Source organism: Xenopus laevis, chromosome 1L, assembly GCF_017654675.1.
Source record: "Xenopus laevis strain J_2021 chromosome 1L, Xenopus_laevis_v10.1, whole genome shotgun sequence".
Classification (NCBI taxonomy): Eukaryota; Metazoa; Chordata; class Amphibia; order Anura; family Pipidae; genus Xenopus; species Xenopus laevis.
The window spans coordinates 41,658,986-41,680,926 of NC_054371.1; the positions used below are offsets into that span (position 1 = coordinate 41,658,986).

At 37.4% G+C, this 21,941-nt stretch overlaps 1 protein-coding gene across 1 annotated transcript; it reads right to left on the reverse strand.

Annotated features, from left to right (window-relative positions):
* Positions 1-5,435: 5,435 nt before the first annotated feature.
* On the reverse strand, positions 5,436-21,819 carry LOC108698455 (cysteine-rich hydrophobic domain-containing protein 2). The gene is made up of 6 exons (XM_018229956.2): positions 21,559-21,819; positions 16,673-16,727; positions 16,417-16,572; positions 10,049-10,105; positions 9,822-9,881; positions 5,436-7,040 (listed from the first exon to the last, which is right to left on the reverse strand). Exons 1-6 carry the CDS (start codon positions 21,678-21,680, stop codon positions 6,990-6,992), a joined length of 501 nt encoding a protein of 166 aa, XP_018085445.1. The 5' UTR covers positions 21,681-21,819; the 3' UTR covers positions 5,436-6,989.
* Positions 21,820-21,941: the final 122 nt, after the last annotated feature.

Below are 21,941 nucleotides of genomic sequence, written 5' to 3' on the forward strand. Positions count from 1 at the left end.
AGGTCAAATTCACGTGAATGTTTTTAAATTCGAATATACTCAGAATTCGACTGGGAGGTTATTTTAAGAAAAATTTGAGTGTCTAATATTCGGTCGAATGGTTCCGACCCGAAAATTTTAATCATATTCGATTCATACAAATCTTCCGAAAAAAGACCTTGAATGTCAGGAAGGCTATTAACATCTCCAAATGGCTCAACTGACCCTTGTTGTTATTGGCGACAATTTTTTGGTCATAAAAAGAGTCAAGAAAACTGTTCAGTTCCAATAAGAGTTTTCCATAGGCATCCATGGCAAGAACTTTTCATAAACAAGTTACTGCAGTTCCGCAAATATTTTTTTCCCTATTTGCAACAATTTTGCCATCTTGCAACTCTTGCAATTGTTTAAAAAAAGTTTAAATGTGAAAAATGTTTGTGTTAAATGGGCAAAAATATTCAATTTGAAAAAACACAATTTGTATTCTAAAAGGGAAAAAGCTGTGTTTTTTTGATATATCTGTACTTTGTTTTTGGTAAAATAACGTTACAAAGAATTCCAAGAAAGGGTTTAAACATTAGCAGCACCGTGTTTCTCTCATCAAGACTCACAATCGAGGCATCGCCCTTGACGCTGTCCTTAGCCATCCAGACTGTGGCAAGTGAAGATTCAGCCCTAAAATGATCTTGTAATAAAGCTTAAAAAGGCATAAATCAGTGCTTGTTCCTATTCACTCCATTCCACAGGACGTGTACCTAGTAGATTTCTGTGAGTATATTGGGTATCGATACTTCCCAACCAGTGTAGGACTCTGGAAGACGGCAACTCTCCAAACTATTTTTCCTTTTGTCTTCACTCATTTTTTTTAAATTTTATTAATCACTGCTATCTATCCAACCCTTCCTACTATTATCATATAGACATTAGAATAAGGAATGGCCATAGTACAAGCATACAAGGCAAATGGTAGAGTGAGAAGGAGACACCTGGGAGTTTTCATGGTAACCCAGTAGGGTCAGTCCAACACTGATCTGAACCCTAACAAATATGACTACATATGACTCAGTGTAAGGCCTGTTAATCAGAGATCAGCCATAAGAGCTTTGTATTATATACAAAATACAGATGAGGGCTATATTTCCTTTATTATATGAGATATGCAGAATTAATTTTAAAACGGGAACTACTGTCAATGTTGACTTACTTTTAAACAAACTCTGCTTTGCAGACCTGGCAAACTATGTCAACCTGTGAATGGCAATATTTATACAAAGGGTTCCGTAGGGTCTTGCAGTGTGTTCAGGTTATGTTTTGGCCACTATAGTCCTCTCAAATGAATAGGAAGTGACTACACGCAAGTAATGGTGCTTAGAAACCCATGGGCCTTTACTTCTCTGCGGAGTACTGCAGCCGAACAAGATATCTCACCTATTATAAGGTAATTCTTCCCCTCAATTTTATTGAAAGAGGCGCAAAGTAGGTAGGATTACTTACAAATAGCCCTGAAAAAAAAACCTTGCTTGCCAATGGGTTTCCCATTTAAGTTAATGTAGTGTTAATATGGAGAGTAATGAAGCGCCATGTCTGCAACCTTTGCACCTCCTTTAGTTACCAACATTGAATTTTTTAAATCATATTTATTACACACACAATGCATATAATATTCCCAGGGCTTCTGGAAATAGTGTGCTTCTCCTGTAGCTATTTGTAAGCTGTGCACTGTGTATGAGATGCAGGAGCTGTCATAAGGTGCACATTACTGTTTAATCAGATGTAGGGATGCACCAAATCCAGGATTCGGCAAATTCCTCTGCCAGGCCGAACCGAATCCGAGGGAAATCGTGTGACTTTTTGTCACAAAACAAGGAAGTAAAAAATGTTTTCCCCTTCCCACCCCTAATTTGCATATGCAAATTAGGATTTGGATTCAGTTCGGTATTCGGCAGAATCTTTTTCGCAAAGGATTCAGCCAAATCCAAAATAGTGGATTTGGTGCATCCCTAATCAGATTATTTCATTAGAAGACAGGTTGGAAGACTAGGTAAGACAATAAAAATTGTACATATTTTGCCTTACCTTTGCTGTTACAAGCAGAGAAATATGTGGTGGGTGGTCTGTACTCAGGGAGGCGCCCTCTTGCTGCTTGGAGTCTCTTACTACAACTGGGGGGTGGTGGAAGATTGAGGGGGGAGTAAGAGTGAGGGTGGTGGCTTAAAGCCTGTAATAGCCTAGTCCTTCATTACTCACTTGAGTGCCCTTCTTTAGTTCCCTTTCAACCTTCCACTTTATATTGGCTTCATTACACCACTGCTCCATTTGTAATGTAAATGCCTAAACTCAGGGAAGTTTTTCTTTTGGCCTTGTCTGCGGAAGAATACGGAGAGGTATTCAAAACGTATTAACACAAATCAATGGCACCAATAAAAGCAAAATCTCCTTAGCAACAAAATCTTGATTGCAAAAGGAGAACTGAGAGCATTTAGCAGAACACTAGCCTGCACGGAATAAGCATTTGCCTGGAAGAATTGTACACAATGTGAAGGAAAAAAAAAGATATTTGTCGGGGGGAAAAAAAAAACATAAAACGAGCTCACAATGAACAGTTACTTTTTTTTCGCCCTACAAAAGTGCACAATTGGCTACATTAAATCTCCCGTGAGCTTCATTGCAAGCAGTCGAGATACAATGTAGCTTAGCAAAATGACATGAGTGCATTATCCTTCCCTGCACAGAAAAGCAACTTAATCGCTTCATGCTGGATAATTAGCCGTGCTTTAAATATTATATTATTAGGGAAATGCCTACAATTGAAAGCCAAGATGAATTTGATTTGATTTTTTTAATTAGAGAACTTTTTTTTTTCTTAAAAAGTGTATATTTTTGCCGAGAGACTCATTAGAAAAACTATGGGGGTCTAAAGAATAATGCTAACCCAATTGAATAAATTGCAATAAACATGTACTTTCCTGTTTTTAACATAAAACATAACATACTCAAAAAACACCTGAGGTACAAAATACATCAGCTAAAACAGACAGAAGGGTTTAAAGGGGCGGTTCACCTTTACATTAACTCTTAGGAGGTTAAAGTCTAAGTGCCAAAAACTAGAAAAAACCCCCCTAATTTTTAGGGATTTATTATATGCACAAGGATGGAAAAAGTTTGAATCACAAAATCTGGAATCTCAGACCTGCCAATGGGAGAAGTCCTGAAGATATCCCGATCTGCTCTGGGTTTCGTGCAATAATCTGAAGATTTTGTGGCTTTTGGGAGGAAAATCTGAAAAATTTGTACGATTCGAATTTTTGTACGATGTTCATGATTTTTTCCCGCACTGGAATTGTTCGGGAAGATGTATTGATAAATAAGGGGAAATAACCAGTGCACATTTCGTCAGAATATATTTCAGAAAATAATTCGATATTTTAGGATTTTTATAACCCCCTTCGGATGTTATAGAATGGTTAATTCCAAGAGACTTTTCAACTGCTCTTCATTTATTTATTTTTATATAATTTTTTCTTCTTCCGACTCTTTCCAGCTTTCACTGACCCCATCTAAAAGACAAATTCTCTGTAAGGCTACAAATGTATTATTATTGTTACTTTTTACAACTAATCTTTCTATTTAGACCCTGTCCTATTCACATTCCATTCTCTTATTCAAATCAATACATGGTTGCTAGGGTTATTTGGACCCAGCAACCATATTGCTGAAATTGCAAACTGTAGAGCTGCTGAATAAAAAGCTAAATAACTTTAAATCCACAAAATATGAAAAACATTTGCAAATGGTCTCAGATCATTCTGTGCATCATACTAAAAGGTGAACAACCCCTTGAACCCCTTTAGATAATGAATCATTGCCTAAATCCAAAGGCTTGTATTCGGCCCAAATCCAATATTCAATGAAGCTCGGATTACATAAAAATTATAATGTATAAAGAACTACATGGACCCCTATGAGAAAGTTGGGTACACCAAGTGGACAGAAATGCTTCAATATTTATGCTATAAATGTTGCCTACAGTGCAACTAAGTGATAAGACACTCCACTTCACCCTGCTTCATCTTGGATATGCAAACACTTTTAAGGAGAACTGAACTGTAAAAATGAATATGGCTAAAAATGCCATATTTTATATAATGAATTTATAGCACCAGTCTAAAGTTTCAACTGTTCAATGATCCATGACTTCAAAATTGTGACAGGGGTCGTCACTAATTATCAAGGAGAAAATGAGGTTTGTCTGTAATATAAGCTGATGCTACAGGGCTGATTATTAAATTCTGATGCTAATTGCACTGGTTTCTGTGCTGCCATGTAGTAATTCTCTGTATTAATTACTAATCAGCCTTATATAGTGACATTTCTATGCTATGTGTACTGTATATTGTGAGTCGGTCGCTAAGCTCAGTAAAGGTGGCCATAGACGCAATGATCCGCTCGTTTGAAGACATCGGCAAACGAGCGGATCTTTCCCCGATATGCCATTAATGAGCATGGCTATATCGGGGGTAATCTGAACGTTCGGCCATATGGCCGAACGATCAGATTACGATGCGCAATGGGCTCCGGCGGGATTGGTCGGGTCAAAACAAAACCTGTCTGATCGACCAAACGACCGATCTCCGCCGGGCGAAAGATGACGGCACTCTCCACACACGATCCGAAAATCGTACGAATCCTGGAATTGTACGATAAGATCTGTGCATCTATGGCCAGCTTAAGTGACAGCAGGACAGAGCATGTGCAGTGAATCAGCAGAAAAGAGGATGCGGAGCTACGGGGGCATCTTTGGAGACACAGATCTTCCCTGCTAAAGGGCTGTGGTTGCCTTGGGCTGGTAGGGAAGCTCAAAAAAAATATTGTACAACATTTCTTGCTACTTCTTTGGTTAAGCGTTACTTCTCCTTTAATACAGATTTAGAACATTTGACCTTCTCTTATTTTACTAAATAACAAGGGAAGAGTCTAACAGGGAGATCATGAGATACAACTCAGTGAAATCCATACTTTTTGCAATGGCAATCTCATTCTGATTATGGAAAAAAAAACAATATGCAAACAGGTGAGGAGCAAACACCAACTGTTTAGTGCCAATTCATGTCCTTTAGCCCTTATCCCAAGCAGTATATATGTCTATTTTCATTGAGATCAAGGACTAGTTTCAGAACCACCTAATTCCTTTATTGCATGCCTGCTGTGTTTCCCCATTAGAACATGACCTGAACTAGGGAAAATTGTTATCCAGTGTGTATGTTTCATGGAACCCTGACTTCTGCTTTCCTAAATGATACTACATAAACATACTGTTGTAGCAAGCTGAATTAAAGTCCCATACCTGTAATAGTTTTAGTCCAAAAATAAGGCCCAACAAGTTATGAATGATGTATATATAATTGCCAATAGCATAATTCATAGTAAATAAAACAGCACCAGTACATACCTGTGTATTTAGGTTTATCCATTTTAATGGGATATAAACAAAATGACAAATCATATCGAAGCCAAGCATCATACAAATACATACATGGACATCTGTGTTTATGTAGAATTTCATTTTCCTTAGCTTAAAGCAAAAGTGCAAACCATTGCCAGCATTGGTAAAACACCAAAAAAAAATAAAAAAATTATATATATATATATTGGAGCAACAGAGTTAGAACTACTATTATGAAAGAAAGATAAGGAGGCAAACAAATTCTACTGTATACAATTCAGTTTCACCCACAGTGTGTTAATATGGTCTATTATCTCCTCTCATATATATATATATATATATATATATATATATATATATATATATATATATATATATATATATATAAAAAAAAGCTTAGTTGGAATTTATACAGAATTACAGATTTATGTATAGGAGACAAAATAAAAATTTTCATCTACCACCCACTCATGTATACAATGTCGGCTATAGGTGGTTAATAGCTATAATGAATATACATATTAATAAGAATATTAAGAGCAGAGTGAACTCTTATTCTATAGTGGTAATCAACATTTACTTTACCATTCTGAACAGAGCAATGGCATTTAAATGCAACAGGTTACATACCACAATAGTTGTTGAAAATATAGAAACAATTGGTGAATAAACTTGTGTTAAGGCCCAAAATGACAAGGGCCTTCTATGAAGCGCTATTTCATTTAATCTGTACATAAAACCTAATGTAAACATAAAACCAGTGTGTACATTTGTGTGTGTTTGTGTTTCAACGCAACAACCCTGTGTTGGATTTATTGTTGCGCAGCACTCCATACATTCTTATTTTCGCCTCTAGTATAAAGGACTATACTTTTACATGGTCATTAAACAATATTAGGGAACAGAACAACAACAGTTTTAAATTGCATCAAAACTCCATGACCCTCAAAGCACACAAGTTCTCTTGACAGAACCACATCATCCTGAGCGCCAGCAAAATAAAAACATGCACACAATGTATTCCCATGGATAATCTACCTAATGGAGGGAAAAAAAAGCAATATTTTCCAACTCTTAATTTCAGGAGGTCTTCTGCAGAACCAGCTGACAGGACATCTTGTAGGGAGATTGAGATTTCTAATGGTGCAGTGACATCTTGGTTCCCAAAATGTGACCAAAGAAAAATCTGTACTGCAGTTTAGCGTAAAAAAAAATAATAATAATAATAATAATAAAAAAAAAAAAAAAGCATGGGGGAAAAATACCTGTAGACAGACCTCAAATATTCTGTACAGGCAGGCTTATGCCACGTGCAAATGTGTTGTGAAAATAGATCTGCTTAGGTGCAGATTATAATACAGATTTTTGGCAAAACTCAATAAAGAACCATTAGGCTGGACAAAAAAAATTAAAAACATACAGAGAAAAATAATATAAAGGAGGGAATGGGGGGCGGGACAAGAGATTTAGAAGAACCATTGTAATGTCAACACTGGGAAAGCACCAAGCAAGGCACCATTGGAAATACAAGATACTCGGTTTAGTCCTTACAAACAAACAGACAATGCTAATCTGGCCGAAAAATCTGTGTCTTTGGTAAAAACTCTATCGAGATGACCTGTTGAAAAGGAGAAACGACAATTAATCAGAAACTGCGTCGGATCAATCATATTAGCTATACACATTTGTGACATTTATTACCTACTTAAACTTTAAAGATATTCCAGGAAAAAAAAGAAAGAGTAATAAAAAGGTCAAATCAAACAAACACCGAGTTAGATAAAGCTCCTTTTAACTTGGGGCCCATTAGATGCTGCTCAGTGGGTGTCACAGAGCAATAAACAACAACACACACAAAGTATGAAAAGAGGGGTACAAACATATGGTTGAGAGGTCATTAAATCTGTTAAAGTAAGCACCGGCTAATTATTAACGGACAACCTCGGCTATACAGTTCATCACAGTTGCATGCCAAAACAAAAGGACAATTCCTTTGATAGCACCCTCACAATAAAACTATGTCTCGCAGCTAATCAGAGCCCTTAAAAACGAATTAATGAGAGTGTCAAGGGTCTATTGTAGGGCTTCCTCTTGAGGTCATGGAAGAAAGTAGAAGTGGATGATGTTAGGTCCATCGTGCAATGACAAGTTTTAATAAATGATATGGCTACTATCAGCCTGAAATAAAAGGCTACCCATATCACTATTATGATATAGGTCCGCGTATGTGAAAAGGGTCAACTGAAATAGTGAAAAGCAAGGGTATTCCAGCTTCATTATCTTAGCAAATGCCATCACTACTGCTTCTCAAACTGAAAGGTTATAATAAGCTCAGTAGGTCAGACATTCAATAAAGCTAATATACAGAGCGGTTATTAACATAATGCATCAGTTACATACTAGCTAAAAATACTAGTCGAAGGGGCAGATTTATCAAGGGTCGAATTGAAAATCTGAATTTGAATTTTTTTATGGGAAAAACTGTCAAATTCATTCAAGTTTTAAAAATTTTGTTTTAGAGATTTATCATACTCTGGCCCTTTAAGAACTCGAATTAAGACTATTCGCCACCTAAAAACTACTGTTTTAGTCAATGGGAGAAGTACAGGGATCAATTGAGTTGTTTGCAGCCTGACATTTTTTTTTTTTTTTTATAAACTCGAATCGAATTTGATTTGAGTTTTTGAGTTGATTCCATTTATCAGTTTTAAAAAATTTGATATCTTTAAAAAATTTCAATTGATCGAATTTCAGATTTATGGGAGTTTTAAAAAACTCACATAAATTCGGAATTTGATAAATGTGCCTTGAAGAGTCCTGAAACATGGCACTTGTGATGGCGATTACAACTGCGCCCTAACATGGAGGTCAGCATGTATCTTAAAAACATTGCTTTTTATATTCAGGGCCACCCAAAAAGGTCCAAATAAATACACAAGTTTATTGTGGTTGTAACTGTACATTTACCTTGTACAATCAATTATTTATCACACTCACAGAGTTCACAAGCAGATTATTCATGCATTACAGTGCTGCGAAATATGTTGGCTCTATAAAAAATACACGTTAATATTAATAATTGTGTATAAGGTGTTAAATATTTTTCACAGAAGCGGGGGAAGTCACGTCTGGATAGAGCCTAAGTTAAAATATTATGTATTAATTATTCTGTGACAGAGAGAAAAAGTTCACCCATTATCTGTTCCAAATACAGCAATTTTTTTTATAAAAGTTAGTTTTAATGTTGACTCTAAGGGGGTTATTTATTAAAGCGCAAATTTTTAGAGATTTTTTTTATACCCTGAAGCTGCTACAAGTTTGAACCCAAAAATACTCCATCTCAAACCTGTCAGGGTTCTGGACAAATCAATTTGAAGATATCGTCATCTGCGCTGGGTTTTGTACGATAATCTGAAAAAAATCAGGGTTTTCTGGCGATAACTCGAAAAAAATCAAGTGATTTGGGGAGTCAAATCTGAAAAATTTGAACGATTCAAATTTTTTTCACAGTTTTATCAAGACTTTTCCCAAACTGAATTTTTCACATTATTATATTAATAAATAAGGTAAAATCGTGGATGGGAGTTTGGTCGAGTTTGTTTAATTGAAATTATGAGAACAATTTGAGTTTTAGTAGATAACCCATTAAGGGAATAAAGTGTTTTGATGAACATGCTGAGGAAAAGCAGATATTGTAAGAATACATTCCTAGCAGTAAAAAAACTGTGCTAGGTTCTCGGTTAACAGTCTAGAACAGTTTACATACCAGATTGAAAAGATTCATTTTCACAGTCCACAAAAATAAAACACATTAAGAAAAAAAATGTACAGACTTAAACAAATATTAAGGGTAACTTTGTCCAAATTTAAACAATATAGTTTTAATTTTTTTATCTGGAGGTATTTTAGGACTTAAAAAAAAAAATCTACACTTCCTTTTCCCCCCTAAATGGCTAAGATAAATATTTTCCGCTTTATTCTCTGTTGCATAATGGCCAGAACACGAAGCATAAGATTTATTTCCATACTTGGGTATGGCCACTTAATGTAATGCTAATGAACTTTCATACTTGCTGTGCAGCCAAAAGTTGGAATTATTCTTCATACAGAAGCCAAAATTTCACACCCCATCACTGAACGCCTGGGCTATTTTATCTTTGCAATTAATTTATTTTTTTTCTTTTACAGCTCAGCAAAGCTCAGTCTTCAAGCCCTTCATATCTTTATAAATCAGTCGGGCACATGAGGCTATGCATCTGTGAACCGTAGAAAATCCTTCCGCTCGGGTGATTAAGCTCTTGACACCTCTTGCTGATTAATAATCATGGAAAGAATAAGATCAGAAGCAAAATAAATGATCATTTAATAGAGAGATTCACAAAACAGCCCTTTAACTTACATATTCCATCATGTTATTCGTTTCACATTTCCTTTTGCTCAGCCTCCAGTGCAAGCACAGCTGGAAAAGAGGGACGGGAATAGAAGAAAAATGAGCTCTGTTTTATTGCAGTGCACACACTAGCCCCATTTATCCACCTTTCATATTTTAAGCCTAACAAAAGCATCTGTTTCCATACTGTGCAATTCAGACTTCTTCACTGCGAAGCTGCTCCCCGCGGCACTCACCTTGTGGTATAATCTATTGTTTTCCCATTCCAATAACTTCTCAATCGATCTTCGTGTCTGTAAGACAAATGGGGGGAGGGTTTTTACTCTTGACTGGGTGAAAAGAGGGGAAAACACTGTGCAGCTGGTTTATTTATATATGAGAAAAGGCAAACTACAGGACAGTCCATGAGTTCAGGGTGGTCAGTGATATGAAAGCTTTGGCGTTAAATAGTAACTGAAAAGGCCATAGACTTTCCCCTGGGAGAAAATATATTGAAAAGCTTGAGTTCGCTTTAAACAACTTAATATAATTGCATGCAAATTATCCTATAATGACTTGTAAATGTGGGATTAACAATAACTTGCAGCACTATTACATTAACATTGATATCATTCTTGACTGGATAGAAATTTATCAAGAATCACAACTGCTACCTCTGACCCCAGGTTGGTTTTTTGCAAGTGAATTTGTGCTAGAATTTTGGTATGCATTTTGTTTCGCTGGGGGAGAAAAAAAATCAGGTTTTCTCACCCAGAAAATCTCCCCATTGCCTCCAATGCAATTGGCGTAAATAGAAAAAAGCGAAGAAAATCATGCAATGGTGTTCTGTTTTTCCTCTCTCTCAGGTATTCCTTGGCGTGGCTTTTGATAGGAAAAGTTGGGCAGCTGTGCTTGCCAATGACGTAGCACAGGGTGGTCTCATAACTTCAAAACTGTTGCAAATGTTTAATTTATGTGTATTTGAAAGTTGCTTAGAGTGATATCTCAGTTTAGGCAAATTATTTGTTTCTGAGTGGAGCAAAGGCAATACTGGCATGGTCAAAAATCATATTAGCCTACATAGAGACACACACTTTTCCAGATAACTGAAGTCTACTAGAAACTCATGTAAACTTTAAACCAGATAGGATTGTTTTGCTCCCAATAAGGATTAATTATATCTTAGTTGGGATCAAGTACAAGGTACTGTTTTATTATTACAGAGAAAATGGAAATCACTTTAAAAATTTGGATTATGGGAGATGGCATTCTGGCCTTTCTGTATTTCGGATCTTTCTGGATAAGGGGTTTCCGGGTAATGGATATGTATTTTTTCAAGGGGAAGTTCATATTTAGATTAACGTAAGTATTTTAAAGTAAGATTTATTCCATGCTATTTGGAAACTGGGTTTAATGGAGAATTCCATTCCATTCCCCTCCGCTGACCCCTCTCTGCTAAGTGTTACTCCAGAATTGTGTCCCCTGTAGGATTTCTGACCTCACATGCAGAGTGAGTGCAGCAGAGCTCACGGGCGCCATCTTCTTCTCTTTGGTAATCTTTGTAAAGTGAGCGCTGTATTGTCGTATGTGCAGTCGGAGCAATCTTCTGGTTTGCGACAACTGCGCATGTGCCAGAAATTGTCGAAGGGAAGAAGACACAAAGATTACCGAAGCGCCGGAAGGTGTCTCCCATAAGCTCTGATGCACTCACTCTGCATGTGTGGTCAGTAATCCTACAGGGGACACAATTCTGGGGTAACACTTAGCAGGGGGAGGCAGGGAGGGGGGCCAGCAGGGATTTATCACCGTGGGAGGTTTAGTTCTCCTTTAAGGTAACTCTCTCCAATTCAGATACTGAAAAGTAAATAGGAAAGTAGCAAATAGAGAGGATCACAGCACAGCAGCTTTGAAATGAATCACATAAGGACCTGACAGGGCCTAATTTAAAATAAATAAATTAAAAACAAAATAAATGGTGTTTGGGCTTTCATAAATAAGAAGTGCAAGTCTACAACTACTCTTATTAGAGCTGGCCATACATACGAGCGGATCTCTCCTTGATATGCCCACCTTCAAGTGGGTGATATCGTGCTGATCTGATCGTGAGCCCTAGCGCTTTCTTACTCAATCTTACAAATAGCTTTAATGGCTGAGAAATCCAGATCAGAATATAGCAGTGGTGAGCAAATAATTTAGGGCAAGTCATGGTAACATTTGCTTCTTAGCCCAAGCAATTCTTTATCTCAAGTGAAATGGGGGAGGGGGAATGCAGCTTTCGGGCAAAAGTCTAATCGTTCATGCGGAATGAGTGTAAGCACCGAGAATCAATCATGGCGCCAGGTGTAAAAGATGAGACGCGGCTGCAGGTGCACGGGAACAACACCAGGCTTCTACTAACAGCAGCAGCTGCAGATCAGGGCACAAAAAACGCTCACGCTACTGCCCCAAATGTACGAAAGTACTACAAGTAACTGGAAAAAGCTTACTTGCACTTTCAGCAGAAACAAATTGCTGCTAAGAATACATCATCAACAGTGAGCACTATTATCGAATAACTCATACCACTAAGTATGACTGCCGATTCAAGGACAGTTTTTGGGAAAAAGTTTTGACTTTTTTATTTAAAATAATTTTCATGGGTCCTTACAGTTATTACATTTTCGCAACTCAGCCCTTTTCGGGTTTATCTTTTGTAAAGTATTTTTTTTTTGTCAGCGTCGTCGCTCACAAAGATCAGCAGCCCTTGCTTGTTTTTTTGTTTTTTTTCTCTTTCTCAAAAAGATAGTCTTTTAGAACTGCTCTCCTTTTAAAAGAAAATAGGGCAGCAGTTATAGTCACACTTTGTGTTAATTTAGTTGCCAGTCAGCCCCAAATCAAAAGAAAATAAGGCTGGGGAGTGTAATTAACATTCAGTTCAGTCGTTTTGTCCCTTGTCTAGCCCTGGGCTTTGTTCAAATTGCCATCTGAATGCTGAAGGCTGGAGGGAAATCGATTTGATTCTAATCGCACCATGAAAAGAACATGATCTAACTGCTTTCAGCCCTCCGTAAATCTGTACAGGGTCTCTGGCACAATGCGACTTCCAATTTAGAAAGCGGAGTGTCTCGTCAATGACTTTGTGGAAGGGGAGGGGGGTAGGGAAAAAAAAAAAAAGCGAACAAGGAGCAGACATAAAAATTCCAATAGTTGTTTAAGCATTATAGTTCATTTGCATCACAGCAAACCTGAAAAGGGCTGACCTCTCAAACCGCCTCACGAGTCTATGAAGTTGTAGCCTTGACAAGCGCATATTGACAGAGCTCATTGACTCTGAAAGGCTACTCTATCAATGGAGAAAAATGGCAATAGGTTCTACTCCAAGCAGGCATCTGCCTGCCCACCCGCTGCTAAACCAACGCTACGAGGATTCACAAAAAAAAAAGAAGAAAAAACGACTCTGCATGCTGCTATGCGCTACCTGTTTATATTGGGGTACAGCTCCCGCACAATTATTTTACTTTAAAATTCAAGAATTGTCCCAAGTGCCATTGCCCTAAGTCTTCAAGCAAATGGGCAGATTTGGGGAGATTTAGTTGCCAGGCGACTAATCGCCTCTTCTTCGTGGTGCCAACGCCAATGCACTCTCGACGCTTTGACTTCCGAAGTCAGCCAAAGTTTCCTCTTGAGGCAACTTCGGAAATGGAAGCGCAGCGTATGCATTGGCGCTAGCGTTTTGTCATTATAGCAGGCGGCAGGCACAGCGAAGTCAGTTCGGAGAGATTGTCGCCCCCCAGAAGAGACGATTAGTCGCTAGGCGACTAAATCTTCCCAAATCTGCCCGTGTGCTAGCTCCCTAAAGGTGGGAAAGCTTCCACCCTCTTAATCCCATGATTACTTTAGCTAAAACTGTTTTTGCACATTGTAAAAAATTTAATTGTGATCATGTGATGTAGTTGTATAATCACATTTACTTTACAGTGCTACGCAATATGTTGGAGCTATATAAATACATAATAATAATAATAATAAAATAATAACACTCCAAAAAACATATGAAGGACCTGTTATACAGTATGCTCGGATTCTTCCATAATTCAAACCTTAAACGACATGTCAACCCCAAAAAAAAAGTTTTGTCTAATTAAAGGAAACACCATTCTAAGCAACTTTCCAATACACTGATTAAAATTGTTCAGTGCTTTTCAAACTATGTATAAAAACAATTGCAATTGAAAGCAGCATTTGCTTAACTCCTGCTTGTTACTTTTTAAACAATGTTGCAAAAGTCTTGGTTCCCCAGCAAAGACAGGTCTGTTTATCAGCTGCCTTGTCTTACATTGGATCAACAGTCTGAGCCATCAGTACAGAGAATAGAAAGGGACAAACACTGCTTTCAGTAGGAATACACATACCAATAAAAAAAGAAAGAAAAGAACTGCAATAAATGTTTGATTACAATTAGGTTCTTTTATTAGGCAAAAATTTACTTTTTGAGTGTATATTACTTACAAAATCTTGTAAACATTAAGGGGCAGATTTATTAAGGTTCGAGTTGTGTTTTCCACAAACATTTTAGTTTTTTTGGTCAAAAATCAAATTTTCTGGTAAAAAAAAAAATAGAAACTTTCAAGTTTTTTTTTTCTAGAGTTTATTATACCCAGACCCGGGTAATAGCTCAAATACAAAAATACACCATCTAAAACCTTGTGAGGTCATGTAGGAGTCAATGGGAGAGGTCCCTTGAACCATTTGAAGATGTTAATAGCCCTAAAAACGTCATCAATTCGAGCAGTTCGAGTTTTCAGGTTATGCAACTCAAACTCGGTGAGTCAAGTTTGTTCCATTCAAGTTTTTTTTTTAATTAAATAAGAATAATGATTTAACCTAGGTATAAAAGATCTAAAATTTCGACCTTTGATAAATAACCCCTAAATAAACCCAACAGGCTGGTTGATAACTTAGTTTTTATCAAGTATCAGCTACGGTTTTATTATTACAGACTAAAGGGGAATCGTTTAAAAAAAGAATTTGGATATTTGGATAAAGTGGAGTCTATGGGAGATGGTCTTTTCCATAGTTTAGAGCTTTCTGGATAATGGGCTACTGGATAACGGATCCCATACCTGTATTTGCACTGTTTAGGGGTGTTAATGTTATTTATAACTAACTTCTGTTTAAAGCAGTATCTGTCCAAATGTTAACATTGTCATAACAATGTTGCAAGCCAGGAAGTTAAAGGACCAGTAACATCAAAAAAAAATTTTTTAAAAAAAATTCGATGCTATACATCGAAAAATAAACACCAACACAAAGGAAACTTTTAAATTGCAACGCCGCCTTTTTTAAAAAATAAAACTTGCTGAAACTCCACTTCTCTTCTTGAGAAAAGGCGATAGGATGACCATCCATTCTGTAGCAGTTGATTTCTCCTCCCTGGCTATCTCTCCTGGCCGCTCTGCCTGCAGCTTATTGGCCCGTGTATGGGGCCCTCCGACGGGCTTCCCCGATCAATATCTGGCCGAAAGTCAGCCAGATATTGATCGAATGGGACTAAAAATCCCGTCGGATCGCAGCCGCATCTGTTCGTTGATGCGGTCCCGCGATCCAATCGCCCGTTACCCATCGTTAGGATCTGATCGTTGCGCCCTAGGGCCCACGATCGGATTAGCCCGATATTGGCCACCGATATTGCCCGCCTAACGAGCGGATCTGTCCGTGTATGGCCACCTTAAGGCTACAAATCTATTGTTATTGCTACTTTTTATTTGTCATCTTTCTTTTCAAGCCCTCTTCTATTCATATTCCAGTCCCTTATTCAAATCACTACATAGTTGCTAGGGTGATTTGGACCTTGGCAACCAGATTGCTGAAACTGCAAACTGGAGAGATTCCATAATCTAAATAACTCAAAAACCACAAATAATAAAAAGTGAAACCCAGTTGCAAATTGTCTCAGAATATCACATCATACCAAAAGTTAATTCAAAGGTGAACAATCCATTTAAGTACAGTTAAACATGGGATCTGTACAATGGTTCCTTTACTTTTTTTGCCAACCAGGTTTCTCTGCGGAAATTTAACTTTAGATGTTAAGCACACAGATGGCAAGTTCTGTAGATCAACTATAACCACATTTAATGGGTATGAAAGAAGACAAACTGAATATTCTTAATAAAAAAAAAAACAACATAGCACAAATGAACTGTTAATGAGAACCATCGAAGTTAAATCCTTCGACTTCGAATATCAAAGTCGAAGGATTTAGCGCAAATAGTTAGATCGAACTATTTTAATCCATCGATCAAACGATTTTTCTTCAACCTAAAAAACATTAAAAAGCCTACGGGGACCTTCCCCATAGGCTAATATTGCACTTCGGTAGGTTTTAGGTGGCGAAGTAGGGGGTCGAAGTTTTTTTAAAGAGACGGTACTTCGACTATCGAATGGTCGAATAGTCGAACGATTTTTAGTTGAACGATCTAAAAATCGTTCAATTCAAAGTCGTAGTCGAAGGTGGAAGTAGCCAATTCGATGGTCGAAGTAGCCAAAAAAACATATGAAATTCAAAGTATTTTTTATTCTATTCCTTCACTCGAGCTAAGTAAATGGGCCGCTACATGAAAAAGCAAAAAATTGTTCAACTTACTCTTTTACTGAGACAAACAACTGGCCACATGCTACAGCCCAATGTACAGCAACAGCAAAGGCATCCACAAAGTAGCCATCGGACATTGATTGGAAGATTCTTCTTAAGACAACTGTTGACTCTGTTAATGCTAGATTTAAATTCTTCAGGTGCTACCTGGGGAGTTTGGGAAATGTGTGTTAGTCGATACAACAACATGTTTAGTATTAAAGACAGCGATTTTTTTTTTTTTTTTAATTGTGTTTTTGACACATACCTTGCCCGTTAAGGAAGAAGGGAATTCTGCTTCAAATTTGTTGCTAAGACCAAAACTAAAGAAAAATGAAAAACGTTAGATATCATCCTTCTGCAATTAGACTGCACAATGTATGAACATTTACTTTTGGCACAGAATGTTAACAATTTCCTGATGAAAATCATTATTTGTCTTCTAACTGCTAGTTGATCCAGAGGAAGGCAAAACCCCCATTTGAGCCCCAAGTCATGTGACTTGTGCTCTTATAAACTTCACTCTTTACGGCTGCACTGCAAGTTGGAGTGATATCACCCCCCTCCCTTTACCCCCAGCAGCCAAACAAAAGAACAATGGGAAGGTAACCAGATAGCAGCTCCCTAACACAAGATAACAGCTGCCTGGTAGATCTAAGAACAACACTCAATAGTAAAAACCCATGTCTCACTGAGACAAATTCAGTTACATTGAGAAGGAAAAACAGCAGCCTGCCAGAAAGCATTTCTCTCCTAAAGTGCAGGCACAAGTCACATGACCAGGGGCAGCTGGGAAATTGACAAAATGTCTAGCTCCATGTCCGATTTCAAAATTGAATATAAAAAAATCTGTTTGCTCTTTTGAGAAATGGGTTTCAGTGCAGAATTCTGCTGGAGTAGCATTATTAACTGATGTGTTTTGAAAAAAAAAAACATGTTTTCCCATGACAGTATCCCTTTAAGATTTCTATAGTCGGACCCTATGGTAGTTTGTTTTTTGTACAGTATAGACAATTTAGCACACTGAAGTATAAGCAGGTTAACACATGTAAAAGGGTAAATTTAACAAAGATTAAAACACTGCAACTATATGCTCAACACAAAACCAATTTATGCATCCTGAAATGAAACTGTGTTCTGACAATTTTTTTTATTAAAATAATTACAGTTTGAATTATTGAATAGGACACAGACTGAACTATCCAGGCAGCTGGACAAGTTATCTTTATTTTTGTGGTTCCTAAATGATTTGCCTTTTTGTACAGTCACACTCCAACAACAAAAGTATGTTATCTGGGTGCAACAGCCTGTGAGGCAATCACCAAGAAATCAGAATAATTATGTTAAAGGGATACTGTCATGGGAAAACCTGTTTTTTTCAAAACATATCCGTTAATAGTGCTGCTCCAGCACCGTCTGCACTGAAAATGTATTCTCAAAAGAGCAAACATTTTTTTTTTATATTCAATTTTGAAATCTGACATGGGGCTAGACATATTGTCAGTTTCCCAGCTGCCCCAGTCATTTGACCCTTGATAAATATGCCCCTAAGTGTTGCACAATAAAAGCAAGTGGATAATGATTTCAGAATCAGTTAATGTGGTATCTATGGGCACAGGTAAGTCTTATCTGTTATACTTAAAAAGTGAAAGTGACAACTTCAATGAAACTTGTATCAAGTATTTTTAAGACATTGGAAAATCCTTCTTTCACACAAACTCAAGGTCCAAAATTAACATAAAAATTGTGTTTTTGTTGCACAGTAATCTATTTGCTTGGCTCATACAGTTCTTTTAATAGAAATATTCAACGGCATTATTCTAATACACTTTCCTTGAAAACTTGAAGTCATATGCCACCCCCATATATACGTTCCTGGCCTATTAAAGTTGTTATTCTACCCCGCACAATTTGACACTCTCAAAGGCTCTTACCCACAATCAATATCTAAATTGGAACACATCTTTCCTCTACTCTAGTTTCCATCTTACCATAATGCAGTTCCTTGTAAACAGTAAAGTCTGCAGAATTTGTAAAAGATTATGGTTGCAGTTTGCCCTGTAACTGTGTCATGCTATCCTTTATCGTCCATTTAATAAAACTGCCTATTCTACACAAATTTAGCCTGACTTTCCACTATACACATTACTGCTCATAGCCTCATACTGTTTTCTCAAGCGCCCGTTACACTGTACAAAGATGCGTATACTAATTACTATTTAGCTATTATCTTCCTTTTATTTTTAGTTGAAAAGAAAGAGAAACATAAAAGCATAGTGCAATGCGACCAGAGAGTATCTGTATTTATAAGTTTGAGCTGCCATACTGCTTTATTCAACAACAGACACGCTTCAGTATGACTGACTCACCGTGAGGGGAATAGCTGGGTTAGATTCATCCATAAGATGGGTTTAATAGTACATTACTGTACCAAATGGAGATTAATTAGTTTACTAAATGGGGCATTGGCCATTATCATAATCTTACAAATGCAATATTTTGTGTGAATGAACTCTGCTTAGTGGAAAGAATGGATGTTTTCCTTTTTACCTTCTTGTAAATACAAACGTTTCCCATCATAACATTTATTTCTCCTTTACTTACAGACACATAGCTAAAAAGATATTTAACCTGGCAGCACCAGCATTCATTCTTCCTCTCCTTTAAATAACATAGTGATATGTGACAGTTACTGGAATTGTAAACATAAAGGACAAGAGACCCCCATCTGTAGAAATCCACTCCCCAGAGCTTCAGCTAAGGGGAGTAATCACACAATTATGTATAAGAAAGGCTGCCACAAACCGGACCTCAGTAGAAAAAATGCCAATAAAAAAGTTTTAACAAAAAGGTATTACAGGTATGGGAGCCGTTATCTAGAAACCGGTTATCCAGAAAGTTCTGAATTATGGAATGACTGTCTCCCGTAGGCTCCATTTTATAGAAACAATCCACACTTTTAAAATGATTTCCTTTTTCTCTGTCATAATAAAACAGTACCTTGTAGTTGATCCAAACTAAGATATAATTAATCTTTTTTGGAAACAAAAGTGGTTTGTTGGGTTTAATCTTTACATGATTTTCTAGTAGACTTAAGGTATGAAGATACAAATTACAGAAAGATCTGTTATCCGGAAAACCCCAGGTCCCGAGCATTCTGGATAACGGGTCCCATGTAAATCGTATTGTAAAAGCCAGACGCGTTTCATTCCCCTCCTGGGCACTTAATCATAAGCGATCATCTTAAAACTTTTCAAGCAGCATTTTTTCGACTGATGTTTGCGCCAGCCTTTGTTCTACGATTGTGTCGTCACTGGGATTGCAGTGACTACACAATCTCGTGTAAACTAGTACAGGTATGGGACCTGTTATCCAGAATGCTCGGGATATGGGGTTTTCCAGATAATGGATCTTTCCATAATCTGGATCTCCATACCTTAAGTCTACTAGAAAATAATGTGAACATTAAATAAACCCAACAAACCGGTTTTGTTTCCAATAAGGATTAATTATATCTTAGTTGGGATCAAGTACAATGTACTGTTTTATTATTAAAGAGAAAAATGAAATCATTTTTAAAAATTTGGATTATTTGGTTATAATGGAGTCCATGGGAGAAGGCCTTTCCGTAATTCTGAGCTTTCTGGATACCGGGTTACCATATAATGGATCCTTTACTTGTACGTTACTGCCACAAACAATAAAGAAAATTAATATAGAAGACAAATAACAGGATATAGGTAGGGTAGCATTTTTTTCCCTCAGAGATGGATGCAGCCCTAATTGACAACTAAAGATATACACACTGTTTGTCTTCCGTTTGACAGACACTGGCCTGTAGTGTTTCACAAAGCTTTCTATATTTGGGTAAATGAAGAACTATGTACTGTAATGATTGCTGCTACTTGTTTTAAGATGCTTAGCATGTTATAGCCCTTAAATGAAAAGGTCTTTTGCATATTTGTGCCTTTACAAATAAAATATAGCAATACTCTCACTAAAAGCCACTGTATATAAATGTTACTTAATCAAAAGAGCAACTTTTCATCAATGTTTACATTTCCCACAAATGCACACGGTTCAAAATGTAGAAAAAGCCATTCTATGCACATGGGGCCCATTTGCGGACATGAGCTCCGTGATTGTATACATGTACCAAAAGTCATATATTCTATGTATCTTTAAGTTCTGGCTCACCAGCTCTTGTAAGATCTAATGTTCAGCTTCCAGGTGATCCATACTCTTTAACAACTTCCAGAGGGGATACTCAGTGGATATTATAGGTCAGTAAGAGATGGTGCATGGACTACAAGTTCCTATCTACAGCAGGGCTAGAAGCTAAAGTAACCCTTGTAACCTAAGTTATCAATAAGTGGTGATACACTTAAAGCAGTCATTTAAATAGGGGTGCTTTAGGGATATACTTAAAAGGGTAGTTTACTGCTCAATTAAATTGTAATATGATGCTGTGCTATTCTGCAGCTTTTTTTTTTTTAATTATTCAGCTTTCTGATCAGCCGTTATCTGGTAACTCGGGCTTACTTTACCCTAGCAACCAGGCAGCGGTCTGAATGAGACTGGTAAACGGATAGGGCTGAACAGAAAGAAAACAACAATAACCAAAATAAAATTGGTGCCTCACAGGGCAATAATTTGTATGTTGGATGGAGTCTGTGACCAGACCAGACATTATTATAAAACGCAAGATGAATCAGGCAAATAACTGGAACACTATTAAAAAATACCAACTGAAACATTGCTAAGAATAGGACATGCTATAATAGATGAATACAACTTTAAGGTGAAAGACAGCTGAACTCTGCCAATTGTAAATCAGTTTTCAGAGGCAATTTTTGTTTTATTGGTCTGTCGCTCTCTCTTTCTCTCTCTCATTTAGGAGGAAGCAAAGCTGATGTGTGTAATATGCACAGCATGACTACAACTCCCAGCATTCTTCAGCAGCTACTTTATTGTGCCGTAAAATAAGAACTTGAGCAGAACGCTTGGGCAACTGGGATCATAGGAACAGGCAGGGCTATAAAAGGCAATCTAGCCGTCCGGCACATATTACTCCCCTAACCGCACCCCCTTTCCCACAGAGATCGTCATGTTTTGTATCTCCCGTTTAACACAATTGCTCCCCATTGGCCTTACACTGTGACGTGCCCGCATCCTCGCACCACCACCGGGTCCGGAGAATACTTAAGCAGCTGTTCCTCCAGCGCCCGCTCTTCGTCTTCTTCCTCTTCCTCGTAAATTTCATCAAAATCCGCCATTACAAGATTTCCGGCCACTACCGCAGACGTTTCGTTCTCCTGTCCCTCCCCGGTCCCGTTACCAGGAAGAGGAGGCCGCCATACCCAGCCGTGGCGTCATGACGCACTGCCGTAACTTGACGTCACTGTGGTCATGTGATGTCTCCAACGCGATTGCAGGGCTTTTTTTTCAAGGTTGGGAAACTTTATTGCTCAACATAATGAGGATTAAAAACAAGAGAAGAGGGATTTCTGTCTTATGTATTTTATTCATTATTTTAA

What these genes read in the sequence shown, in the direction of transcription:
- LOC108698455 (XM_018229956.2), bottom strand. Translation starts at nt 21,680, where the DNA reads ATGGCGGATTTTGATGAAATTTACGAGGAAGAGGAAGAAGACGAAGAG. An exon ending in TTGTTTGTCTCAGTAAAAGA is followed by an intron (nt 10,106 to 16,416) that starts GTAAGTTGAACA and finishes TTTGTCTTACAG; the next exon opens with ACACGAAGATCGATTGAGAA. An exon ending in CGAATAACATGATGGAATAT is followed by an intron (nt 7,041 to 9,821) that starts GTAAGTTAAAGG and finishes CCTTTTCAACAG; the next exon opens with GTCATCTCGATAGAGTTTTT.